At 34.3% G+C, this 27,185-nt stretch overlaps 2 protein-coding genes across 7 annotated transcripts in view; one reads left to right on the top strand and one right to left on the bottom strand.

Annotated features, from left to right (window-relative positions):
* Positions 1-12,038, top strand: part of MESK2 (misexpression suppressor of KSR 2) — an 80,549-nt gene extending 68,511 nt beyond the window's left edge. For 4 of the 5 annotated variants that reach the window (XR_001849368.1, XR_001849371.1, XR_001849369.1 and 1 more), the window contains 2 exons: positions 5,221-5,898; positions 6,081-6,749. Coding sequence is in view for 1 of the 5 variants with exons in the window: in XM_017634168.1 (XP_017489657.1) it covers positions 10,616-11,085 (470 nt within the window). In the remaining 4 variants the exon portion in view is untranslated. Of the gene's footprint in view, positions 1-5,220; positions 5,899-6,080; positions 6,750-10,615 lie in introns of those variants that run through there. The other variant, XM_017634168.1, reaches the window with a different exon arrangement.
* A 7,864-nt stretch (positions 12,039-19,902) lies between these two features.
* LOC108378023 (110 kDa antigen-like) lies at positions 19,903-20,982 on the bottom strand. Of its 2 annotated transcripts, XM_017634329.1 has the most exons (2): positions 20,234-20,982; positions 19,903-20,197 (listed from the first exon to the last, which is right to left on the bottom strand). In XM_017634329.1, exons 1-2 carry the CDS (start codon positions 20,879-20,881, stop codon positions 20,165-20,167), a joined length of 681 nt encoding a protein of 226 aa, XP_017489818.1. In that variant the 5' UTR covers positions 20,882-20,982; the 3' UTR covers positions 19,903-20,164. The 2 variants fall into 2 exon arrangements, with proteins under 2 accessions (XP_017489818.1, XP_017489811.1); XM_017634322.1 differs by having other exon boundaries at positions 20,007-20,965.
* Positions 20,983-27,185: the final 6,203 nt, after the last annotated feature.

Genomic DNA, 27,185 nt, shown 5'->3' with positions numbered 1-27,185 from the left:
CTCTATGTTAGCTGCAATGCTACTAGGCAAAAATCTTAGCTGACTTATAGGAAGCTTAGTTTCGGGCGCTATGAAATATATCGGGAGCTAGATTATAATATTCTAATGCTTTGTTTTTATAAGAATCTCCATGAGCAGATAATGGGAAAACGTAGCGGTCTTAAAAACTAACAAATCAATATTTTATTGATTGATTCAGATGAGATGATGAAATAATAAAAAAATTTTAAAATATTTATTTCTTATAATTCCTCGTTTTTATCAGCCACAACTTTCAAAGGCTTCACTTAGGTTTTATTTTTTAAACTTTGTAAGCAAAAGATGCCGTTTTTATTCACACTGAAATAACTCTGAATCGAAGTCAATACCTTATGCCATATTAATCAGTACATTTTTCATTTTCTATTATCCATTCTCACACAACACATTTGCATAAATTAATAACTCAGAAAACTTCTGGCAAAATTAAACTAAAATATGAACCAACAAATACAATTATTTTCCCTAACACAGCACTCACATTATGAAATACAAATGACCAAAACGCTGGGAAGTAATCGAAATTTAATTTGGACATACAAATATTTTCTTTTCTTTTTTCTCTCTTTTATATCTCCTTTTCAAATGTTTATATAATACAAATCCAAACGAAATCCCACATACATACCTGCTACCAAAAAAAAACTTACACAACATTCACAAACACGCTTGAAAAATCCGTGACAAACCTTGACACTTGCATTCAATTCTTCATTTCAAAATATTCATTGCCATGCAACATTGAAATAATCACACATACGCCATATGCAAACGCTTTGTGTGAAAAAAATATTGAAATACATAAAAATATCTGCATCTGAACGCTTGAATATTGCCATGAAATTTCACAATTATTTCATATTTTATATGGAAATGTTACAAAAAAAAAACAAATGAATGAATGTAACCAAATATACTTTTTTATTGATCTGATTTATCTTCGCCCGTTCTTCGTACAACGTTACACCCGTAACGCGCCTTTTAACTCAACAAAATAATTATAATAAAAAATTGAAAATAAAAACGAAATTTTTAACAACTCTATATGCTTTTGTGGTATGTATGTATGTTTACTTTGATAATAATTTTGCTTTCTGTTGCAAATTTGATTCGAAATAAAAAAACATTGAAATTGTAACAAAAATTCTTTTTTTACACTCCTCGTCCCTAAACCGCCAAATCTAAACCTTTTTCTGACAATTTCCTTGCCTTGCTTTACCTTCCCGCTTACGTCACTAAACGCAAAATGAATCAAAATAGAGAAATCGCAATAAAACGTCGAAAGTTTGGAAGGGATTTTTGTCAGTAAAACAGAAAATTAGCTACAGTAGCACTGCTTGTTGTTGTAATCAAAATAGTAATACGAAGATGTGGCACCCACCCGCCATGGGCCCCTTACAGCGCTGCCAATAAAATGCAGTTAAACATTACTTTGAACGTCGAATATGAAATGCATATTTATCTTTAGATATTATTTTGTGTAGTTGATGCGGCGTTGGAAAAGCAGTTATTTGTGAGTCCAAAAACTCGAAAGATTTCTTTGAAGTTGATGAAGGCTCTCTTCTAATGACTGCTTTGATACGCTCAATAGCTTCGCGTAATTATGTGTAGTTTCCTCAATGCATATCGCACTGTAATCGTAATTTATAACCGATTTCTTCACCTGATTAATAAGAACCAAAACTCAAAAAAAAAAAAAAAATTAATGAAAAACGATTTTCGTGTTAGTACCTATGCATTGTAATCACAAAAGACAGTTTTTAAATGTATGTATTGCATAACTATTATTGACATTCCATAATACACATTACATACTTCATATACGTATGTAAGTAAATATAATAAATCAATATATATGTATAAATTCTGATAAATAAATATGCAACCACTAATGAGGAAGACAATACACTGCGAAAGGTTTTTTTCTTTTTGAAAAAGTGTACAGGCCTCCGCAAAAACAAAAAAAGGAGCGTCGGAGTTTTAAAATTAGTTAGCTAATGCGAAAATAAATTTAAAATACATACATGTGTATGTAAATTTGAAATTCTGATCCCCAGTTTCACCAATCAATTTATAAATTAATGAGACTGTTAAAATTTAAAATGAAAAATTTTCCGAACAAAAATGTGACACTTTATGTTTTAACAGGCTGAAATGTGTGAAATCGGACCACGCCCATCTTCCATATTTCCGCAAATACTGGATCCACATTGTTGAAAGTTGGTATGTCAATTAGAATTTCGACATAGAATAAGAGAATTATGAAATTTTTTGAAAATAGGTGTTGCATCTTAATAGCCGGGCAATACCCGCACACACCTCCTCTAAAACAGTAAATCAGTAACTTACTAACAGAAAATGCTACCATACATTTTTTTGGGAAATGGGCGTGGCAGCACCCACTTATGCCTACAAACATATATGTGACCTGGTCTACGAAAAGGGAGCTTACGTGCGAAAACTAGTTTTCTGTGAAAAAGCTGTTAAAAGTAAGCAACTCGTTTCGTCAGTTTCTCATTATCTCGTTAATTGTTCTCCGCGCCGGACGTCCAGTAAGTGTTGTTGTTGGTCGGAATATTATTATAGTTTTATTATTATTGTTATTAATATTATTATTATTATTATTATTATTGTTATTAATATTATTATTATTATTATTATTATTTTTAGTACACTTCTAAGCAAGTTAGGATTTTCTGCTTTTCACCAAGTGAAAAAGCATCTCATCTTCCATCCGAATCAACCAAAAAGTGAAAATTGATTTTTTGACACCTAAGCCCCCTTTCCGTAGACCAGGTCACATATATGTGTATCTCGGCAATTGATCTACAAATGGCGCAAAAAGGCAATATATTGAACAGTTTTGAAATCGGACTAATATTACGCCCCCCCCTTCCCATATAACGGTAAATTTCAGAAATACCAAAATTACGATATTTCAATAACTAAAGGCGCCAATTTGTTGCATGTTATTAGCTAAGGCCATATCTTAACAAAATCTAAGGTTATAGACTTTTTGGAATATCAAGGCGTGGCACCACCCACTTATGATGTCAATTTTTCGAACTTCGTCGAATTATTATAAATCTTTTACGAAGTTTAAAGCTTTGAGTTGTTTCGTTTTCATTGTACCATGCACTATATTTTCCTAAAAAAATATATTAAAAATAATGAATACAAATAGATGGTCACAACTTGAAAAAGAAAATCGTTTCTAATTATCGGGCCACCAGTGTATATGTATTTAAAATTGGTATAACTAATTACATGTATATTAAATCTAATCCCTCTAAATACTGCCCACCCAATGCCAAGGTATCTATGTATGTATAAGAGTGCACACCTTTCTTGAATATTTTTTGTTATTATTATATTTTACAGCTTATTGAATTAGTAACTCTTCACTTCAATAAATCCTATTAAATTATTGTTTGAAAAGTAGACAGTGCTAAATAAAATTTAAAATGTATGTAGATACTAGTGTTGGATTTTTTAGTTCACTTTAAAGATTAGTTCAGTTCTAGTTCGTGCAGCTCAATGAACTAGCTCTTCTGAATCATAGTTCGTTCTTCTTATTGAGCTATAGTTCACCTAATTAGACTACTTCGTTAGTAGGAGCTAAGTTACAGAACAACAAAAATGTTAGTTTTATAACTGATACACATGTATGTACATATTAATCTGTAAAGTAAAAAAGATTTTTTTTTAAATGTCGATGGTCCTCTGCAATAACGACTCAATTAAGTCGTCTTCATTCATTCGTCTGTCTCCAAAATCACGAAAGGATGTTTGGAGGATGACGATATGGCGATTCAAATTTCCATGAGAGCCACCAAAAATGCTTATAAAAAATCGGCAGTGCCTGCATTTCATTTTCTTTTTTTAAACTTTGCCATCGAAATGCGACCAAATTGCGCTGCGCTTCGGTATCCTAAGCAAAAGTCTTTTGTTAAACAACAAATCCCAAAACTCAACCCAAATAATTACTTTTTTACACAAATTGCACTAAAATTTCTTTTTAACTTATAATGAAAAACGAGATGCTATATGTGTTAAAATTACATTTCGATTTATTTTTTGGATTATTGCCACAGAAAATTTCAGTTTACTTTAATGAATGAACTAATTAACTAGTTCAATTAAAAGCGCCGGTGCTTTCGCTCTTTAGTTCAAAAGCTCCCCAAGCCTACTAGATACCAATGATCATACACAGTACATTGTCGGCCACTCGACTATCGCCCTGTTTTGATCTACAGTTTTAACAACTTTCGTTTTGTTCATTTAATATTCATTACTTTTTTATAAGTATATAGCATTTTCTGGACTTTATGGCTATGTAAATTCGATTTACATATCGACACCTCAGTTGAAGATTGAACTATCTCGGAAACCATTTCGAAAATCGCATATCTCAAAAAGTTTTTTCAAAAACGTAGAATCTGATTAAAGAACGCCCTAAAATTGCTGAGGCGTTGTCAATTTTTACTTACAAATTGTAAAAATCGGAAAAAGCTAATTTTTAGTAGTCTTTCAAAGGCTAAATAGTAAATTACACATTACAATTTTTTTAATTGTACCCCATTTATGTGGTAAAATGAGACTGTAATTATTTTGTACAAATAATTTTAACTTATCTCTAGTTCTGGATTTCTTCCTTTTTATATATACATACGTACATACATGAAGTACGTCAGGGAGTACATACGTAAATAATAGACCCCCTTCCTTCCATTCCCGATTTTTGTTCGGATACCGAATATTGGATATTCGCGTATAAGGATAAAATCCGGATATTCGGTTACTATCCGTTCTATTTTGTTAACTGTATACGGTTAATATTCAATATCCGATTAATATCCTGTTAATATCCGGATATTCATATATTTTAATCAGATATTCGAAAATTCGAATATCCGAATATTCACAAAATCCGGATATAACTTCCAGCCCTAACAAGTATGCAAGTAATATTAAGCTTTAAACACCGCAAATTTCGCACAATGCACCTCTTGAAATATGGCTTTTGCTTAGTTTTTATTTATATTTACTTAATTTTCTATTGCCGTTACTTTTATTTAAAATATTTTTATATAATTTTATTTTCTTGTTTCTTTGTTTCTTTTTCGACAAAACAATAAAAAAAAAACGAACCAAAATCAAAATCAAACTTGTATGTACTAGCTGTTGGTACACTGCAAAAGTTGGCACGCAAGTTCTCCACAGCCAGTCAGAGCAGCAGTTCGAATCAAATTGAGCTGAGTGTGCAATAATTCCGGAAGCTACACTGAAAATGTATCATCAACAAACATCATCAAAAAATAAACAACGCCTTCAACTCCTTCACCACCACCACTACCACCACCACCACCACCACCACCGCGAACGCAACCAGAACCTGTTTCACTTGAATGTTTAAAAGCAAAAAATTAAAGAAAATATATGCATACTTACATACATAATTAAAAATAACACGGACTATTCGATATGTATTATTCCCACGGTTACCCGTTACGCAGCTAAGGATTTCCATCTGAACTTTATACTATATTTGCACTGCTTTTCTTTTGGACCAACGAGCTGTTTTGTATGTATGTAAATATGTGGCGCACCTGCACTTGCTTCCAGTTGTTCAGTTTTTGTGCTGTGTTTTTTGGCTTTATCCTTTCATAGCAAATATCTTTCCAAATTGAATAAACATGCAAACCTAAATAAATAAATACACATATGGGTGTTTCCATCGGAAGGTCTACCGCGACAAAAAATAAAAAGAAATAAAAGAAATGTTTTTCCTTGTTGGTATGAATCATTGAAACGAACAACTGTCACGTATGTGACGTATGGAAAAACCCGTGTGTAAGAGTNTTATTGGAATCAGATTCAAATTACGACCACTTTTCATATAACGGCAAATTTCAGAAATGCTTGAAACTTCAATATTTCGAAATTTAAGGACGCTAATTTACTCAAAATTTATACACAGCGGCTTACCATGTAGCGGTACCTGCGCCGGGTATTTAATGTTCGGCTCCGCCCGAACTTAGACTTTCTTACTTGTTGTTTATTGCAAATCAGTGTTTTCATGATAATTGCATATGATGAATATGTGTTTAGTATTGTAGTTATTTTTATTATAACTATTAAATATTTATTACTAATAAGTAGATATGATATGAATTTGTTTGCTGTTATTATTTATATATGTATGTATGTACCTACTACCATCACCTGAAATGCAAAAATACGTAGCATCAAAGTAAATGAAATGGAAAAAGTCGTAACTAATATTTTAATTTTTTTCATAAAATGATGTGGGGAGTTCGATGAAAATCAAAAAGTGAATTTTTAATTTTTTTTTGTTATGACTTTTTGTATATCAGCGACATTATTTGTTACGTTTTTTTTTTTGCGTTTCAGGTGACGATACGTACATACATGCAAAAAGACATATGTGCTAATACGTAATATGTTTTTGTTTGTTCACATCAATTTTTCAAATTTCACGAATAAATACATACACATGTAATTTGTAGCTTAATATTTACAAGAAGCTGAAAATATATAGACAATTCATAAAACTGTGCGTTTTTGTTGTTTTAAGAATTTAACGCCGATCGGAATTCGGTAATACGTAACAAGAACGAATATTGGGGAAAACTAATACCAGTGGAAAATAAATAACAAAAAACGTGTAAACCCGATTTTAAAATTAACAAAAGAATGCCCACAAAGGGATGAGCTATCCTAATAACCCGTAGTGAATAAATTAATAATATTTTTAGAAATATTTCGGATATGCAGTTGTGTAGTCCATTAAATTTTAGTCTGATAAAGTGCAAGTTTCAAGTGACTGTAAAATAGCGCTGATTTTAGGCAAGTTTTTTGTTGACAGGGCTGCGCATTTTCTTCCAGATAAAAAATTTTTTCGAACATACTTTATATGATAGAAATGCATCACTCTGTCAACAAAAAAAAAAAAAAATCAAAAATTAATGGTATTTTGTAGCCACTTGAAACTTTCACTTCAGTATATTTAAATTGCATGGCATACGCGAAATTTTTCTATTATTACCTAATCCACTGATGGTTATTAAGATAGTTGTTACCGTTTTTCTTTATAATTTGTATAAAATTTGAAAATCAGGTTTACATGGTGTTTGTTGTATAATCTGTTATACTTTTATAAAAGTTAATGAATACAATCTACTAAGGTTTAGAAATATAAGAGACAGAGGCTTGCATTTTTACATTAAGGACTTCATCCAAAAAAAACCCTTCTTGGTCAATTCTAGCAGAAAAAAAAACAATTTTCAATGCATAGATTTCAACTTAAGTACTTAGGTAGTATATGTATGTATATTCTGAGCATGAACCAAATCGGACCAGAGATGCAGGTTTTCCAAATATTAATATTGGGCCCTATGAATTAAAAGTGAGCGCTTGAGCTTGATCTCACCTCATGAGTGCCAGGTATCTATCTTCAGTGTAACTACTATGAACTCAGTTTTAAACTATGGATACCAAAACAAGCTTCGTGAATGGACAAAGTTTTTACTTGTGAATCACTGCGAAGGTTCTGCTGATTGTTTAGTGGGATTGAAGAACGCGATTCAAAATGGAAGTTCTGGATTGATTAACAGGAAAGGCAGTGTCTGCCGTTGCAGCAATACTAATATGCAGCAAAACGTGCCACCCAATAGTCGCTTAAACTCTATTTATTTAAGCGTCTATTGGCTGCCTAGTTTTGATGCATTCTCCGCTTAGCACGTATGTTACCTTGTCTGAATTCTAGTCTAGAATATCTCCTAATGGTTCCATGCATGGTACAAAAAATGCTTGTGGTAATCACTTGCTTACAAACCCATTAAGCTCTACAGTATCGGAAATATGAAAATTGTATAAGGAAAGTGGCAAAATGTCATTGAATAGTGTTTTAATCAAGGACCGAGAACGCGTTCCGGTTTTGGTTTGGTTCTGCACGAGAACAAAATGTAATGTCAAGAATGTTGCCACAAAACAACCAAACCTGAAAAAAAATTTTGAGAGCAGCTTGAACGCAAACAATATGAGAACAAAAGGTTCGCGAAAGTTTCAGTGAAGAACGAAATGAGAACGAAAGTATCGAGAACATTTTCAAGGAGGATCAAATCAGAGCAAAAATCTGCTAGAGAACAAAACAAGAACAAAAGTTTTGAGAACTTAACATTAATAGTGAGAACCACGATTGCTGATTCTAAGCCAGAGGAAAGCTGGATCATTTCCACTTTCACATGCTTTATCATTTGGGTGAATTGTCCATTTATGGCACAACTTGTCATCTTCTGTGCAGGAAAAGTTCGGGTGTTAAATCTTTCGTAGACTTCTTTTTTGATTAGTTTTAATGTTCAAACATTTCAAACTAATGGAACGTTATGAGACAAATTTTGTTCTTGCTTCCATCCTCCGCTAAAAGTTCAGAAACGATTTGTTCCCGTTTCGTTCTTTGTCAAAGTTACTGAGACTTTAGTTCCCATTTTGTTCTCTCAGAAACGTTCCCAAAAGTATTGTTTGCATTTTGCTCTTTTTTGGGAACGTTCGACAGAGTTTTGTTCGTATATAATTCCCGTTGAGAACGTTCTCGACAGTTTTGTTTTTTAAGCATTCTTTGGGACAAAACTACAAGAAGGATATATAGTTTCGATCATAACATTTTTACTCGGTCCCTGGTTTAGTAAATGGGTAAATATTATCTGAAAATATATGAAGGAAATCGAAAATTATTCTTTATAACCTTGATATGTATTTACAATTAAGAAATGTGGATTTGAAAATTTTAAATTGGTGAAAATAATTTATTAATAATATTTTAAGTAATAACTAGGACAAGTATGCACATATGTATGTATGTACTTTAAAAATATGCTTCGCATAAACCCATTTGCCGTTATTAATTTTAGTGAATTATATCAATATTGAAAAAATAGTATTTTAAAAAATCACAATATAATCTAAAAATGTGATAAATATTCTTGCAGAGCTTACAAAAATGTGAAAGCCGGTAAAGCGAAGGAACCTAAAAAATTCATTTCTCTATTCAATCGACAAAATTTTTTTAGTTAATTGTATCAAAAATTATTTAAAGCTTTATATTGTATCCAGTGTTGCCAGTGTTGCCAGGTTGCCGATTTGGTCGTTATTTTGAAGATTTCTTACTGCTATGACGATTTGACGATATTTGTGACCCAATGACGATTTTTCTCTATGTGCAAATTTGGCTGGTTCTCAACTTTGAAGATAGTTACACAGCCAACTAAAAATTGCAGTGTCAACACCTATTGAGAGTTTACAATTTTTGCTAATACAAAATTATCGTATCGAAATTATATCATGTGGCAACACTAATAGTAGTTATCGATAAGTAGTTTTATTCTTTGTTTCATCACTATTTGTGTAGTTTTTGGCGGTCGAATTCGTAATTTTGGCATTGTGACATTGTGTATTGGTACATATTTTATTGATCGAAGGGAATTTTGAAACATGTAAGTATGAACAGTTTTGAATGCACATCGTTAAGTTGCAGTTGGAAAAAAATTAAGATGAAAATGTGATTTTATTGTAATGAAAAATATTTTTGCTAAAAGTAATGCGAATTTAAAAAATTCTTAAAAATTTCAAACTTTTTAAACTAAAAAAAAAACCTAAAAGAGCTTCCTGGTTATGTTTATTAAAATTTTTTATACGTCGAGGATTTTTACATTCAAACTGACGATGTCTCACTGCAATGGCCTGGCAACACTGATTGTATTAAAAATTGCTTTATAAATGAGGTCGAAATTTTTGCAGAGTTCAAAAGGGCCTAAGACGGAAAACAAAAAAAAATTCAAAATTTTCTCAATGTTCTGATTTTAGTAAATGAGATGCGCAAAAGCGTATGTGTTTGGGTGTGTGCTTCTGCGCATGTGTGTGTGCGTGTATGTGTGACTCAAGTCTGCTGCTAGACTTTGAGATGAGCGTGTCGATCATCAATCATTCGCTCATGCTCATGGTTGCCAAGCGCATTTCAAATCAATTACCAACACCAACAACATTGCCATTTACGAAAACAATGCACAATCGAAAGCCTAAGATCATTTCTTTGGACAAACATGCATACATACATATATACATATGTACATACATATGACTCAAGTATATACTTACACATGTATGTACATTCCTATATACATAAACACAACTTTTTTGCTTCAAAACACATACACGCACACACATACATACATACCTACATAGCGCTAGGAATTTATTCTTAAACCAAAAGAACGAATTTTCACTCCTCTTTCAAACTATCGAAACTATCATTTCGCTGAATTACCGAATGAAAAAAAAACACACACAACAACAACAACAAAAAACAAAAATAAATTAATTCGCTCAATAACATAAGCAAAATTCCCACTACCTCTGTGTCCCCCCTTCTTTAATGTGCTCTACCACCGCCATTGTCACATATGTACTGGGACATGGATTACATCAACGGTACAACTATGCCATCAACTCCGCTGCCAATCGTACCACCAACATTCAACATCACTCTACAATGCAGCCACGCCCCTCTCCACGCCAGCCACTTCACCATGTGGCACCAAATATCAAACCTACTCGTCCATATTTTTTGCCAACTTCAAGGAACAATTGGAGAAACAGCGGCGCGAACAGGAAACTGCGGAGCAACAACAACAACAACAACAGTTGCAACGTCAGCGAAAACAACAAAAAAAGTTGCGGAGCAATGTGCGCCTCTGCCGCGAGACTGCCATCAATAACAACAATAACACAAGCATCGGCTATGCCTCTAGCAGCGGTGATGCCTCGGGTGGCGACTCTGATGGCAATGGCAACCAATCGATTGAACGCGAACGTCACTTGCCCGCTTTCGATGTGGAGCATGACATGGATGATTTGGACTTGGAAGCGGAGCCGGAGCCGGAAGTGAGCGTAAATGGTACATCGTATACGACTGCGCAAAAGATGCGCATCACAGAAAATCCACTGCCGGAAACTGTGAGCTGTTAAACAGCGACGCTGGGCGTCAAAGCAGAATAAGGTGGGAAAGAAAGCGAGAGAGGAAGGAATATAGGGTGCGAAAGTAGCGAAGTAAGTTATCGTGGAGTTTAGAGAAGTGGTCGAACAGAGTCAAAGGACCTGCTATCAGTCAACTTTGAAAAATGTTTGTCACTGCTATCAGAAATCGACGCCATGTAATACCAATTTGAATAGAAGTAATGGAAACAAAAAAAAACTTTTTTGACATAAAACAAAACATCACGCACGCGCATATGCCACCAGCAATTGCTTGAGCTGAAAAATAAATTAATTGCTAGTTGTCAATAAAAGCAAATGCAAAAGCTGCAGCGAAAAACCGCCCAAAAAATGCTAATTAGAATAATAAAAAAAATTATTTACAAAAACCGTTATGTTTTTTAGTTTATATATAAGTATGTGTATGTATATTTTTGTAGTACTGAGAAGACAAAACAAGATGCGGTTGAAAAGGGAAAATGCATACTAGGGTGGTGCTTAATGCATATATACGTATGATTGAACATATGATTTGTAAAAAAGCTAGACATAATTTTTTGTTAGCCTAAAAATATTTTGGTAAACTTGTGCAAAATTTTTAGTCAAATTATGAACTGCACATAAATCTTTTGGATATTTAAGAAAATGACAAAATTTGTTTGGTAATTTGTGAACTGGACGTAAATTTTTGGCAATCTAAAACCTGGACATAACTTTTTGGTTATTTAAAAATTTGTCCAAAGTGTGTTTCAATGTAAAAACTGGACATAATATTTTTTTGGCAATACATTTTTGGTCATTTAAAGCTGGTAATATAAAAGTTCGAAGTAAATGTCTGCATAATTTTTGGTAATTCAGGAGCTGGACATAAATGAGGAGACATTTTTATAAATGAACATAATTTTTCTAGTAATTTAGGAAGTGGACATGATTTTTTGGTTAATAAAAAAATGTCTGGTTATATAAGAACAGGGCATATGCAACTTTTTTGGTAATATATTTGCTAGACATAAATTTTTTGACATTTAAACACTAGAAATATTTTTTGACTAATTTTATGAACAGTTATTTTTTATTGACTATAAACCGGATATTATATTTTTTGTGTCCAGCTTGGACACATGGAGTGGACATAGTTTTTTAATTTAAAAACCGAACTTTATTTGACCGATTTTCATGAGATGGACATACATTTTTAATAATTAAAAATATGACATAAATCCGTGGCCATTAAAAAGCTAGACATTTTATTTGAGTAATTTAAAAAGTTAACATAAAATTTAACTAATTTTTAAGTGAACATGAATTTTTGGCCATTGTAAAAGAAGCAAAAATTTCATATGAATTTAATACATAAACTTTTAGTCATTTAAAAACTGGACATATTCAAGAACTGGGCATACATTTTTAGATATTTTAAAATAACATGCATATACATAAATGGATGTACATACATTTTTAGTAATTGAAAACAGGACATAAATCTGTGGCTATTAAAAACCCAGAAATTTTATTTGGGTAATTTAAAAAGTTTGTAACTAAATTTGTGTTCACTTAATTGTTGGTCATTTTGAATTAAAAAAATTAACAGAAAATTTAACTAAATTGTAATTGAACATACATTTTTGGCCATATTAAAACGGGGCATCATTGCTGAGCAATTTAAGAACCAGACGCAAATTATTAATCTTGGTTAATGAACTGGACATGGGGTTTTGGTCATTTAAAAACTGTTTTCTTATGGTGCGAGTACGTAGTTATAATTATGTATATTTCCCAAAATTTATAAAATATTCGAAAATTCGCGAAATTAACAAAAATAGCTAGCAAATGTACACTGAAAAAGTTATAGCACCATCTGAGCAAATGGAATTAACTTAAAAGGTGAATTTACTCACGAGAATTCAATAAAATTAAATATGAGTTACGAACTAAATTTGCAAAAAAATTTAAAATTAAGTTTCAAGTTCTTTTTTCTTATTCTAAATAATAAAAAAACATTTCTATGGTACATTAAATACTTACTATCTATTTGTTCGTACATTACATACACGGCGTATACGCAACGCAAGCATTTAGCACAGAAACACTAGCAGTTGCAGAATGATTTTTGAATACAATTAAATATGTACCGCTCAGTTTCTAAGGCTGTTCTGTGTGCATTCACGACACCCATCCTGTATTGACCTTGGACATATCAAGATGAAATTGATGTAGGTTGGGGGTTGTCGAAAGTCTCCTCTTATTAACCGACTTCCAAAAAAGGAGGAGGTTATCAGTTCGTCGGAATATTTTTTTTTTTTTGTTTTTTTTTTTTTATGTATGTTACCGCATAACTTTGGGCTACGTCAACCGATTTCGATAATTCTTTTTGCAGGAAAGGTAGTGTCTCAGAGGTGGTCCCATACTAATCTGGTTAAGATCCGATCAGCGGATCATGAGAGATATATATATATATATTTTTTTATATGAGAGTTGAAGTCGGTTTTTTTTTTTGCTAAAAATTACTAGTTTTAGTATACCCGTAAGTCTCCACTTATTTTCGTTATTTCTTAAAATGTTGACCTTTCAAAACAACCTTTTCAACTGTTCTAGAATGTATGCGGGCGTATGCCGCCAATAGGCCGATCTGACAACATCACAGAGTCTTCAATTGACCCCTTATAGTAGATAGTAGATTTTACCTCATTGTCATCTAAACAGCTGCGGCAGTGAAAAGCTGAAAAGCTGGTGTCTCACCACGTGAGACTACCAATGGGGCACATGTCCAATTTTTTGCTTGGCACTCACAGAGCTGACACGAGGCCTATCTGTCCCAATAGTCGTCTGCATGTACAAAGAACTATTCCTACTCTCCCTTTCCTTGGTGAGACCGACTCGAGGGTGTCTCTCTTGGCCAACTCAACCGCAATTTCTGGAACACCAAAATAATCAGATGCAACTGAAAGAGATGTAGGCTTGGAGAGCACCGTTAGCGAATGCAGCGCCCCGAAAGCCACTTGGTCATCAGAGTTGATGTCTTTCTAACTTGCCGACATTACGCACGTGAACACCAATTGACAGCTAGGTTTGCCTGCAAAGCACTAGAGTGATTTGGAGCTTAAATTTGAGGTTGACGGAAAGCTCCTTACCAATGATCCTTGCACCAACCGCTCCGTCAAGCTTCGACTACTATTTCACGTCCACTCATCCCTAGACGGTATGAATTTAGGAAGGACCCGTTTACGCCAGTCTGGGCATGCAGTAGTTCGTGTTATAAGGTATAAAGTCGAAACCTCCAAGAATACTGCATACAGCTTTCAAGAGCTTAGTCATTTAAGCACCCAACACGCTGACACATTTTTCATCTACATCCTTATAATTGTCTTCAGTTTAGAAAATGTACATATTCTTCTCGAAGTCATCTAAATAGATTTTTGTGCGCGTTCATCCAAAGCTGCGTTTATTGCTTCAATGATACAAAACCGTTCAGAAAACCGACCAAGAATCACAGCACATCGAATTCAATTGCATTACGTTTGGCTGAAATTTGATGTACAGAAATAGACAGAAGTCCTAAATTAGGTCGCCGTAGCCGAGCTGACCTTAAATCCCAAGAAAAATGCATTCATAATTTTTTTTTCTGTATTCTGAAACATTCTGCAACTGCCTTATTGTGCACCTGGCATAATAATAAAGGAAATATTGAAAATCAAATACTTAACCCACTATTTGTTTTGCTTTATTTTATTTAGAGTTTCACTTTGTGCCTGAAATATTTTGATGATTATTAATTGTACTGTAATCAAGAATGAAATTACATAAATAAGTTGAAAATAAATAAATCCGAATACATATGTAAAATAAGAAAACACTTCAACCAGGAAAGCCGAACGAATTGCAGGGATTGATTAAAATGAATAATAAACTATTAAAGTTGTGCGTTTAATTAGATAGCGTACGCAAGAATGGTTAGATCTGAAGGAGGATAAGACATAAAATAAAAACAATTTGAAATAAAAAATATCAAATGAAATAAAAATTTAACGAGCTTTCTTGTTGCAAGCGATTTTTGCTTATTGTTGAATTTAGCTAAGCGAAAGATAAGCCACTCTGAAAATTTGCAATTTCAAATAATTTAAGAAATTACACTTAAACGCATACACACATCGAGTCGCGACCGCTAGAAAGATGGAAGCTACATTTTTTCAAATTTTCTTTTTAATGCAGAATTGTTCCTAGAGCATCTATGTATTTACATTTCTGCATCAAAACTAAAATTTTGAAAAAATGTCGCTTACGTCTTTTTGGAGGTTAGGGCTCGAAATACTTATGCCCTACTACATAAACACTACTATGTATGTATGTATATCAAATAGTAAACGAAAGGAAAGTAAAAAATGAATAAATTTCAAAATATAATGATAACTTTTAATTTTGAGAGTAAAATAACCCTTTAGTAAAAGCTTGTGAAATTAAAGCTTCAAAATCAAAATAAAGCTGTAGACGGCTAAAGTTACTAGATTTAATTAATTTTTCGAAAAATACCTAGAACACAACTAAGTTTTCGAGAAAGCAGTTGAAGAAGAAATTGTTCGAAATCAAAATTAAAAAAAAAAAACCAACGTAAAATATCGACTTACAATTGAAATTACTTTGAGCTACTAAAACAGGAATGGAGGTTATTTGTGAACATCCTTAATGTTTACATAATACATAATATTAGTTAGAAATAGGAAGGAGGTCATCCTTGCATATCAAAAAAGCGAAGAAAAAAATAAAACTGAGAAACTAAATTTAAAAACAATGAAGGTAAGAAAAGTAGTACACTGTACGACTTACTGAAAGTGATTAAGAGTGATCAGGAAGCGGGTACACACATCATTTATAAAAAATTAGTTCAAGTAGTTCGATAAGGACTAGGGGACTCCTTCATAAAAATTATAATATATATATTTGTACATATGTACATATTTATTTTTAGGAATCCAAATTTTTCATGAGCTTGAGGTTAGGATCGGTCGAAGTAGTTGCCATAGCAGGGGCACATTTGGATCACCAGCATCGGTTCTTTGTGATACCACTACGAACTGCAAATGCTAAGCTAGTAAAGCTGGGCACCAAGAGCAACATTTAGCAAGCGTTATATGTGAGCCCCGGAAAGCTCCCCAGAACTTCATAGCTAAAAACTACGCTGCAAGGTGTTTACACCGTAGCCCTACTAAAGGTGATTAGCTTTGGAGAATTTATGGGTATGACTGTAAATCATCGTCCTGTGAGTAGCCGCGAAAGTGAGCTTCTGGTGTGATATTTAGTCTAGCCGGTTGTGCCCTTTCCTTGCACTCAACAGAAATGAGAATTGCGACCCAGCGTTCGCAGAGCTGTCAACAGATCCTTTTGCCACTTTTCGATGAGACTGGCTCGAATATCATTATGGCCTACCAGCCATATATGTAAGTAAGTCTGATTAGAAAATATTCAGGCACAACCGAAAGTGTGGGCATGCATTAGAGTTGTTAGAGAGCGCTCTGCAAAAGACCGAACCCCCCAAAAATGAGTCCAAAATGAGCCGTATAAGAGGTCAATAAGAGTGAAATATGACTCATATTAAGGCATATTTGATGTATGAATTTAAGCTTATATAAGTCGACTTTCGGAGGAAGAGAAGCAACCTCATATTGGACTACGAAATGGGACTCTTTAAAGACTCCAAATGTTTGTTGGGATTCATCAGCTAACTATATACATATGTATAGATTTCACTATGAAAGTTGTGAGTTAACTCTCTACTGTGAAAATGGTCCCAAGGGCGCTATTTCACTGTTTTCTAAATTCGTACTTTCTGAGTCCGCCGTTTTTCCTGGCCTGACCTGGAGTTTGTACAATGTTTAAGCGTATTTTGGTTTAAAATAAGTTATCGGATCTCGAAAACACATCCTCTAACACCACTAGTGACCTATCTCAAAAAAAGTGCTGGTTAACGTTTCAAAATTATACTCGCTTCCAGGTAACTTGGATTATTGGCAATCTGTACATACCTGCAGTGGACTTCCAGAAAGTTTCCAGAGATTAAACGTATCTGCCTGCGCTTACGAAATGTGGCATATATCCTAAAAGTAGACTACATATGTACTTTTTAGAAAGGGTTGGGCTTTGCTCTTCTTTTCAGCAGCGTTCTCGGTTAGAATCCCTGTTCTTGAATCCCATTTTATGAGATCGTCATTGAAGTATCTATTCTCTTGACTCCTTCTGTTCACTCTTAATGGCTGCACATTTATATTACCTAACTTACCTAAGTGGCAAAAATAAATATGATGAATGTGAAAACAAAACTTAAAATTTATTAAAACACAAGATGAAAATAAATACAAATGTTGTTATCCCTTGAATGTTGGAACTATTTTATCTAACATAAAAAAACGTATAAAAAAATATAAAAACAAAAATAAATGTATTACAATAAACTAACTGAAAACAAAATGATAAAAAGTAATAAGAAAACAAAAACCAGAAAAGTGAACTGCAATTAAAATTTAAAAAAATAAATACGGCTGAAGGACTTTATTAGCAAAGCAATCATATGACAAGGCACATGCTTATTGTTGATATCATTATGAGCATATATAAATACATACGTACGAGAGAAAAAACCCGCATAAATAAATTTAAAATAAATAAATATTGAGTGATTAAATTTATCTAAATGCAAATAAAAGTGAAGAGAAAATACAAATATACTTACCTATACACATACTTACATACATACATACATACAAAGTAAAAAACAAAGCTTGCCTGCAAATTAAAGAAAAAAACCTCAAAGTATTCAATGAAAGAGATAAAGCAGATAAAAAAAAATTAAAACAAATTGTGCATTTGCAAAATACATTAGTGCAGCAAAAAAAAATAGAACTAGCTGCACCAAGAGCATTAACTTATGAAAACACATACATACGTACATACATACATTTATACACTTGCATACGTACATCATATACAAACATACACGAATATACAAGAAAAAAAAAACAATAGCGAAAATGTAATAAAAATTGCTTTTATAAAGAAAACTTGTTGGTTTGAATTTTGGAAGTGAGGTAAGTTATGGTACTAAAGGAGTTTTCTTTTTTTAAAATTTCTTGAAAATTTAGGGCATTTGGTGAGTGGATAAAGCATGGAAGATCAAGGTGAGCACAATCTTTCTATCTTTTTATGATTTCGATTTGATTTTAGGAAACTTGAAAGACGGCCATTTTTGAAGTACTATACATCGTAAGACACCGCCTGAATCTATGTACTATGAAAGAGTGTACATACATTTTCTTAACATTTGGCGCAATTTAAGCCATTTGGACTAAACTGTGCATGTAGTTTTTTTCTTTTTTATAGTACGAATTTATGCCAATTACTGCTACTGTAAGTAGAAAAGACCTAGTCAGTAAGTTTTTTTTTTTTCAAAGGATAGACGTCCTATGTGATAAACCATACCGACTTGATGTTGAACTTTTTGCTAAGAACTTGTAGACCGTAGGCTACCTAAGTTCTCTTACATTGAAAATTCTACAAAAGAATACCTGCACAACAACCTCTCCTTTCTATATTCAAGGGCAGATCAAGATGTCATATGAGCAATCTTGAGGTTCATCCTGTCTGGAGCCCAGTCTAGAACGTAAAGCTTCAAAGAACGGTGGTTCCCTGTCCGGGCTGACGAACTTATTTACCGCTATTCGGAGATGATTACGAAACGAAAACCTCTCCGCAAACAGGCCATCATTTTAAAAGTGAAGAGCAGCAAAAAACGTTTTTACATGCTTAGAGCTGTGTATAAAGGGCCCTAACGTCCGTTTGGCTATATGGAAAGATCACCATTGGGGCACATATTACATCGTTGTACAGTTTTATTCTGGCTTATGTTGGGAATGCCAGTATCTTTGCCTGCAAAATATGGGACCTCTGTCTATTCCAATATAACGTTTAGGGCCAGGTTCATAAGTACCCGTGTTGGCATAGAGTCGAAAAACCCACTGCTTTCCAACTCTCTTATTTTACTAAATACCTGTTTGATTGTTGTTCTTATGAAGAATATCGTCATGGAGCGAAACCATTGTAGAAGTCACTACAGAGCCACGATTGTTGCAGCTCTCAATACAAGTCTCTTACTGAGAGAAAAGCTAAATTTTGGAGCTTATTTAAACGTTGAACGACAGCTTTTTGTAAAATTTTCGACGGTCAAACTCAGCTATGTGGTACGCAATAATCGGACGGATGATCAAGCGGTATTTCTATTTTATTAACTTTGAGCTTAAGCCTCACCTGCGATCATATACACAATCAAATATGGCCTGTAGGACTTTAAGTTTCTCGCAAACGGTGAGATTCTCATGAGAAGAGGAAGAAATTCACTTACATTCTCACTCTTAGTGTAGATAAGATACTCATTCCCTTTACTAATTAGACGGCGAGGATGATAGTGAATTTCCGTCCACATGAGAATTATTCTTATCGTTTACAAGAACCTTTACTAAGAGTGTTATCCCAGTGGAAGGTTCAACTCGGCTTCTTTATGAGGGATTATACCAAGACATTTAGCCTCGTCAGAGTATTTACCTACTGTAAAATTTGTATAGCTTGAGCTTTCGAAGCTGTATAGTTTCAAGGCATGGCAATTTGTATATATCCGTAGGGATCAACCAAATTTCACAGTTTATCTAAACCAAGAGCAATGTTGAACGTCAGAGAAGTTTTCTTAACAAATCGGAACACTTTGTTGCACCTTTTGGCAGCTGCCACCAAATTTGGGAGAAAGCCTACTGCGAAGAGACTGTGAGTATGAATTCATAATTAAACTTTTATTAGCAGCTTAACTAAACGCTATGAATTTGATACTTTAAGAACGCAAGTCAAGGGTTCGTTTAAACAAATTAAAAGTTTAGACATTTTGCAATATTAACATTATTTTATTTAAAAATTACTGTATAATTTCGTTTAGTTCTCGATTTTTCGAGTGAATGAGATAAATTCCAGAATACATTCAAAACGTAGTAAAGATTTCTCAGTTATACAGTTATTTCCGCGCTGTTTGCACTGAGAACCTTTAAGCTTCAACAGGTTCTTCTGGTTGTTCAACCTTTGCGGGTTCCTCGCCTTGTTCTGGTTGTTCAACCTTTGCGGGTTCCTCGCCTTGTTCTGGCTGCTCATCCTTTGCGGGTTCCTCGCCTTGTTCTGGCTGCTCATCCTTTGCGGGCTCCTCGCCTTGTTCTGGCTGCTCATCCTTTGCGGGTTCCTCGCCTTGTTCTGGCTGCTCATCCTTTGCGGGCTCCTCGCCTTGTTCTGGCTGCTCATCCTTTGCGGGTTCCTCGCCTTGTTCTGGCTGCTCAACCTTTTCAGGTTCCTCACCTTGTTCTGGTTGTTCAACCTTCTCGGGTTCCTCACCCTGTTCTGGTTGCTCATCCTTTTGGGGTTCATCAGCCTGTGGTTGTTCCTCCTGTGGCTGTTCGTTCATTTGATGCTTGTGCTCTTGCTCTTGTGCCAATTGGAACATCAGCTTGGCAATAGCTTCGGCAACTTCCTCTGGCACGGTGATGTGAGCCGAAGCTTGCATTGCTGCATCGATGGTAATTGGTGGCAATTGCTTCTTGTGTCCATTTCCATGTCCTTGTCCTTGTCCTTGTGGCTGTTTCTGCTCTTCTGGCTGTTGTTGTTGCACAACCTCTGAGCTCTCAATGGATTCAGCAGACAAAGGCAATGCTACGGCCGATTGGACTAGCAAGTAGGCGCAAAGCACAGCGGCAATAGTGAAAGAGGCCTTCATTTTGATAGTTTTTTAATTGCAAAAGAACGTTTAACTTGCTCGAAATTCGTTTGACTGCTTGATTGTTTAATGGGATCCGGTATTTATACCCAGTTTGTAGTGGTTTTTATCAATAAAACTTTCAAATAAGTAGATGCACTTGGCAGTGCTGAACGATGTAATTAAAAGTCGAGTATCTGTGATGTAACCGAATAGCGGGCAATAAAAGTTGTTGAGTTGTTTTTTCACACAGTCAAGAATTAATCTACGACCTAAGAGCCAAGGGACCCTCGAAAATGTACCGGTTTTATGTTTACTTTGTTTGAAGTGGTCAATTTAGTAAACGTCTTATATGTTGCATTGACAAGATATTGCAAATGACTCAGAGTTTCAAGCAGTGAAATTATAAAGGCGTAAAATATCAACTATTTCACTTCCTTATGGTTTGATAAGGAAAATGTTGTTTCATTCTTGCCAGCAAATTAAATTAAATTTAACAAACAAAATACTCATAATTTTTTGAAACCTTTCAACACATACATACATCCGGTTTACTTGTCGAATTCCAAAACGATTTAAAATCATTCATGAACTTGCCCAGATATCAGCAAATCACGTTGCTATTAAAAAGTTTGATTTTTTTATATGGAAAAAATGAACGACACCTTAAACAAAAAAAAATGCCAAAAATCCTAGCTACCTGAGACTTGCATGACTTGCAGCCATGCGATTTTGACACATTATAGAGGAGCTAATACTGCCTGCGGATCTATCTCAAGGGCACTATTCCAAAGAGGCTTAGATCTCTGTATTATCGGGTGGACCGACACTATACTTCGTGAGCGTAATATAAAATCGCCGCTAGGCAACACAAGCCACAACACAAAGGTACTTATTTTGAACAAAATACCAGGTCAAGGAATTTGCGAGTTTTTCTAATCTAAGCTAAAGCAAATCTGCTCCAGGCCGAGAGGTCTGGCCAAATGGTTTACCTGAATCGGATCGAAGATCAGGGGGGTTTGTCTATGAGCTGCCACAAATCTATCTATCAGAATGGGTATTAGATTCACGGTCTTTCAGGACGAAGTACTAGAAATCTCAATTTGTGACGGACTGAACCTTTAAAAGGATTTGAAAGACGCTTTTATAGTAATTTTCAGACAACCAGGCGGCCATTAGCGCTCTATCCAATAGGATGATTAACCCTATGTTCATCAAGGAGTGCAGTGATGCTCTCGAACTCTTGGCAGCAAGAACACGATGTAACTATTTTGGGTATCAGGACAGTGCGGGATCGCAGATGAATTGGCTAGAGCAGGCTTATAGTATGTACTTGTGGGAGCGGTACGGTTTTGACCATTTACAGGGACCTCCTTCAAACTTACAATGGAAGCGTGCGTAAGCTTAGAACGCAGTAAGTACTGGGGAGAGATAGGGGGCATTACACAGGAAGTCTTTTGAACAGAGCCAACATCAAGTCCCTTATTGGTTACTTAACCGGTCATACTCACCTTCGTACTCACATGCAGGGGACTGGCCTGACCACAGATACGGATTGCCGTCTTTGTCTTGAAGAGGAGAAGACGTCGAAGCACATAATGTGTGATTCTCCAGCATTGGCCAGACTACGGCTCATTACTTCGGTTGATACCCTTAATGTCAGGAATTCATCTACAAAGAAACTGTTAGCTTTATTATGGATGCTGATAATATCTTAGGCCGTGAGCGTGAAGAACTAACTATCTGAGGATATATAAGATATGCTTGGTCACAGTGTCCTTTGTTTCTGTTGCACCCGTTAAATTTACATTACTTAACTGAAAACATTTTTTTTTAGCCTTTTGCAGCAAATGCGTGATATACCCTGTTTGAACATTAGGATGGTACAAAAAAAAAAGAGTAAAGTCAGAATTTTAATGCTCTCACCGCCTAGGATTGTTCTATACCGAAAAAATATGCTCCGGTTTTTCATTTTGAATCGTGCGAAAAAAACAATTTTTAGTAGAATTGGTATAGAATTCATGAAAATCTATATTTTTCGATCGGAAAACTCTTTTTTACTTCAGATCCTCAGGGGTTTATTTCATAAAGCGACAGTGATAATTTTGTAATGACAGGCATTTTCCATGTTGTTAGTGACAATTCGGTAGTTTGGTGGATGTTTTGTTGCATAAAAATAATTGGCACCACCTCATAAATTCCATTGAAAAAGTGACAAATTGTCATTGTCGGGGTTTAAAATTGCCGTTGACAAAATTGTCGCCAGTCATATGAAATTTATATGTAAATCATATGTAGTAATTGCATTTGCATTACTTTAGTTTTAAGAAATATTTAAATTATTGAAAAGTAATGAAATGCGCGCAATTACCATATAAATACATTTACAAAACTCTCCTGTGAAAGCTTTCCGACGGAGCTATTTGGTTTTGTCGCTATTGTCACGACAATTTCGTCAGAGTGACAATTGTCGGCACAATTGTCGACAATATTCCATAATATCACCGTCGTTTTCCAAAAATGTTCACAGTTGCCTACAAGCGTATATGAATCAGAAAAAATGTCGCCTACAATTCTGGCAGTGAAATTTTATAGATACATCGACAATTTCCGCACCAGTCACTTTTATGAAATAGAACCCAGGTCCTCGCATTGCATTTTTTGGGACACCTGTGAAAAGTAATTAATATTAAAAAATTGTTAAATAAATAATTAACTATTATTATTGGAAGTCTCCTGAAGACTTCGAGAAAAATGAATTTTCAAGAATTGTAAACCATATCTAAGAAAATTATTTTGTCCCCATATAAAATACATGGAAGACTTTGAGCGTCCTCTAAATATTGTTTGATTTCTAAAAAATAACACAATGATGGTGTCTTTTTTGGTATAGAACAAGCGTAGGGGTGAGAGCGTTAATATTCTCACGTTACTTTTTAGGATCACCCTATTGTACATACATCATATACCAAAGCACTAGAATTAGCCTAATATTTACTCACGACTACAAATCATTAATTAAAATAAATTTGAAATTGCTTTTATGTAAAAAATTATATTTTATCTAATGCTCAACTGAATTCTGGGGTTGATTACTTCGACGGCTTTTCTACTATCACTTTTGAGGAGAACAAATCGGTAGCTAGGCTCTTATGTACATTAGGGTAGTCCTAAATATCAAATGAAGGATTTTTTTGTTTTAAACTAAATACAAATTTAATGAAAATTTAACGGGTTCTCATCAAAATTTTAAACTTTTTATAGCGCTATTCATTATTATTATTATTTAGTACAACAATGTACAAATTTAAAGTGGCTTAGAAATCGAGTTAATTTTTAACAATTTTTTTGCTGACGCATCTGTCATTTTATAACTGTTCGAATGTGCCACGATCGAATTCATTGAATTAAACGGATTCCGCGCTTTGCTCAGCAGATACTATTAAAAATACTGAACAGTTTTGAATTCGTTGGACATTTCTGAATAAGAATAGTTTTATTCCCGTTAATTTATCACAGTTTTAAAATATGCGCTTTTCGCGTAAAGCATGGCTTCTCCTACCACTATGTGACGGCTCTTTTTTTGTCGAAGTTTTTGCGCCTTTCTTCCATATAAAAATTGGTTTTTTTCATGCGTCAATGAATTTTGTTGAAAACAATAATTTTTTTCGAAATTGTCTCGACTTTAGCGGGAGGTCCAGATTTTTAACCTAAAATATCCCGCGGGACAAGGACGGACTCATTTCATAAAAAATATAACACCACTTAAAAAAAAAATAAAACAAAAAATATGTATACTAAAATCGCAAAAAATGAAATTACTACCACACTCGGACGACTGCGGTGACGTTCGACTTTCTCGACAATGGAACGGGCGTGCTAACCACCTCGGCCACATCCGACCAATTCAAATCGATGTAAAGTTGCTATATCTAAATAAGTAATTTGATTTATTTTGCACTAGATGGCGCTCTACGAGGCGTTTAAGATTAGTCACAAACCATCAGTACAGGGTGTTAGCAAACTACTTGGATCCAATTTATACTCCAAACACCGCTCACCACCCTGCTGGACTAGTTTTGAAGCTAACTGTTAATTAGATGTCGACTAGTGGTAACTATTTATTAACCATTTCCTTTGGCCGTAGCTAGCTACTTTTGAAGGACGATAGCCGCAAAATAGTGAGAACTGGTTTCCTTTGCATTAGATGTCAACTAACTTGTAGCTAACTACTTATGAACATAAACTATTAATAAAAAAAAAATATATATATATATACATATTGTGATTATGAGAGCAACTCAAATGCCAAATAAAAGTAAAACAAAGCCCAAATAGATGAAAATATTCAAATTTTCCTTTGTTTGAGACTGAAAGTGAGAATTTATTTGTGAGATTGAAAATTTGAAACCAATTTCGTTATGTAAGCAAACTTCAAAAATGCTGCCTCTCAACGGTTTTACCTTAAATTTTTTGTATCATGCTTGTTTCTGGACCTCTATGGAATTTTTTTTTCCCTGGCGAGAGAAGGAAGTGGCACTAAAAACACACTTCGTGGGATTCGCTCAAATGTATAGGCCCGTATGTAGCTCTCAAGAAAACGGCCAAGAAAAAAATTGCCATTATTTCGTGTGTGGGTCCAAGGAAGTTTGACGTCTGATACTTCAAAAGGCGGTTACCTCACTCTTTCCTTAAGAAATAATGAAACGGGCATATATTTCTGTTGCAATCATGGGTTGCCTTGTGCTCTTTTTTCACAAAAAACTTTAGAAAACCGTAGTAGAAAGCGTAACAAATTTCGTAAGAACTGCGTATTGCCGCAAAAAAAAAATTTACACAAGAAAATTTGTTAGCCAATTCTTCTACCTCATTTTATAAGGAGTTTTTGCTTTTCTTGAGAGCTGCATAATGGCCTTGTAAATAAACCACAAGAAAAAAATTCAATTCAACGAAAAAAAGAAATCATTGCCACACCCACACAACTGCGGTGCGATCATTTCCCAACAACGGAGCGGGCGCGCTAACAACTTCAACCACATCGGGTCAATATTCCTCTGCGTCAAGTTGTTATATGTACGTAGATTATATCTGTACGTCCTCTGCTATATGTTCGCAAAGTAAGTCATATACTTTGCACTAGAGGGAGCTCACGACGACTATAAGCCGATTCACAAACCATAAGTACAGGGTGCTAGAATACTTATTAAATTGGTACCTTTTCTTTTTCACTCAACACCAGTGATGATAAAGTTGCAACAATTGTGCCTTTTTGGCACAATTTGAAAACAAAAAGTACATTGACAACACATAGACCATTTTGGTACTATTTGGAAATGTACCGCTGTGGATATCGTCGCCTGGGTAAAAGATTGTCTATATTAATTTCAGCAGGTTGTGGGAAATCGCGATTGAAGTTTGGAATGCAATTTCTCTAAAACGCGAAGATAGATTTTCTCCAAAATATCTGAAAATAATACTAGTTCACAAAATTCTTAAATAATTTAATTTTTGCTGTTTATTGTTAATCAGTTTTGAGTTTATGGATTTTCTTTAGTCAAATTTTGTCGTAAGCGACATTTGTCCACAATTTGGCAGCCACTTTGTATGAAATACGACAAAATGTGATCAAAACTTCTACCAAATTAACAATACTTTTTACTCAATATCTCGGAAACTGAAATAGATATCCGAAAACGGAGAACGCCGTTTTTAAGATATTGATTAATTTAATATGACTGAATCACTAGCTAAATTTTTAATAAACTATCGAAAAAATTGTAGTTAATATCTCGGAAACTAAAGGAGATATCTAACAAGTAAGAAAGTCTGAGTTCGGGTGGAGCCGAACATTAAATACCCGGCGCAAGTATTAAATATATGTTTCTTCACCTTTCCGAAACCTTCCGCTAGATGGTAAGCCGGGGTGTATCAATTTTGAGTAAATTAGCGTCCTTCAATTTCGAAATATTGAAGTTTCAAGCATTTCTGAAATTTACCGTTATATGAAAAGCGGCCGTAATTTTAGTCCGATTTCAATAATTTTCAACGCTTTGCTTATATGTGGCAAGCACAATAACCACACCGAGTTTGGTACAAATTGGTAGAACGGTTACCGATATACATATATGTGATCATAAGTGGGCGGTGCCACGCCCATTTTCCAAAATTTTACCATAAACGTATTTCTTGGTAAAGAATTGTTGCAAGCATCAATTTTGAATAAATTAGCTTCAATATTTACTGATTTATCGAAGATTTTGTATTTCTCTAAATTACCGTTATATGGGATGTGGGCGTGGTTATCGTCCGATTTTAAAAACACTGT

The sequence above is a fragment of the Rhagoletis zephyria genome, unplaced genomic scaffold (assembly GCF_001687245.7).
Source record: "Rhagoletis zephyria isolate East Lansing unplaced genomic scaffold, Rhagoletis_zephyria_1.1 Rzeph_scaffold_00112, whole genome shotgun sequence".
In the NCBI taxonomy this organism is placed as follows: domain Eukaryota; kingdom Metazoa; phylum Arthropoda; class Insecta; order Diptera; family Tephritidae; genus Rhagoletis; species Rhagoletis zephyria.
This window is presented reverse-complemented; position numbering and strand designations above follow the sequence as displayed.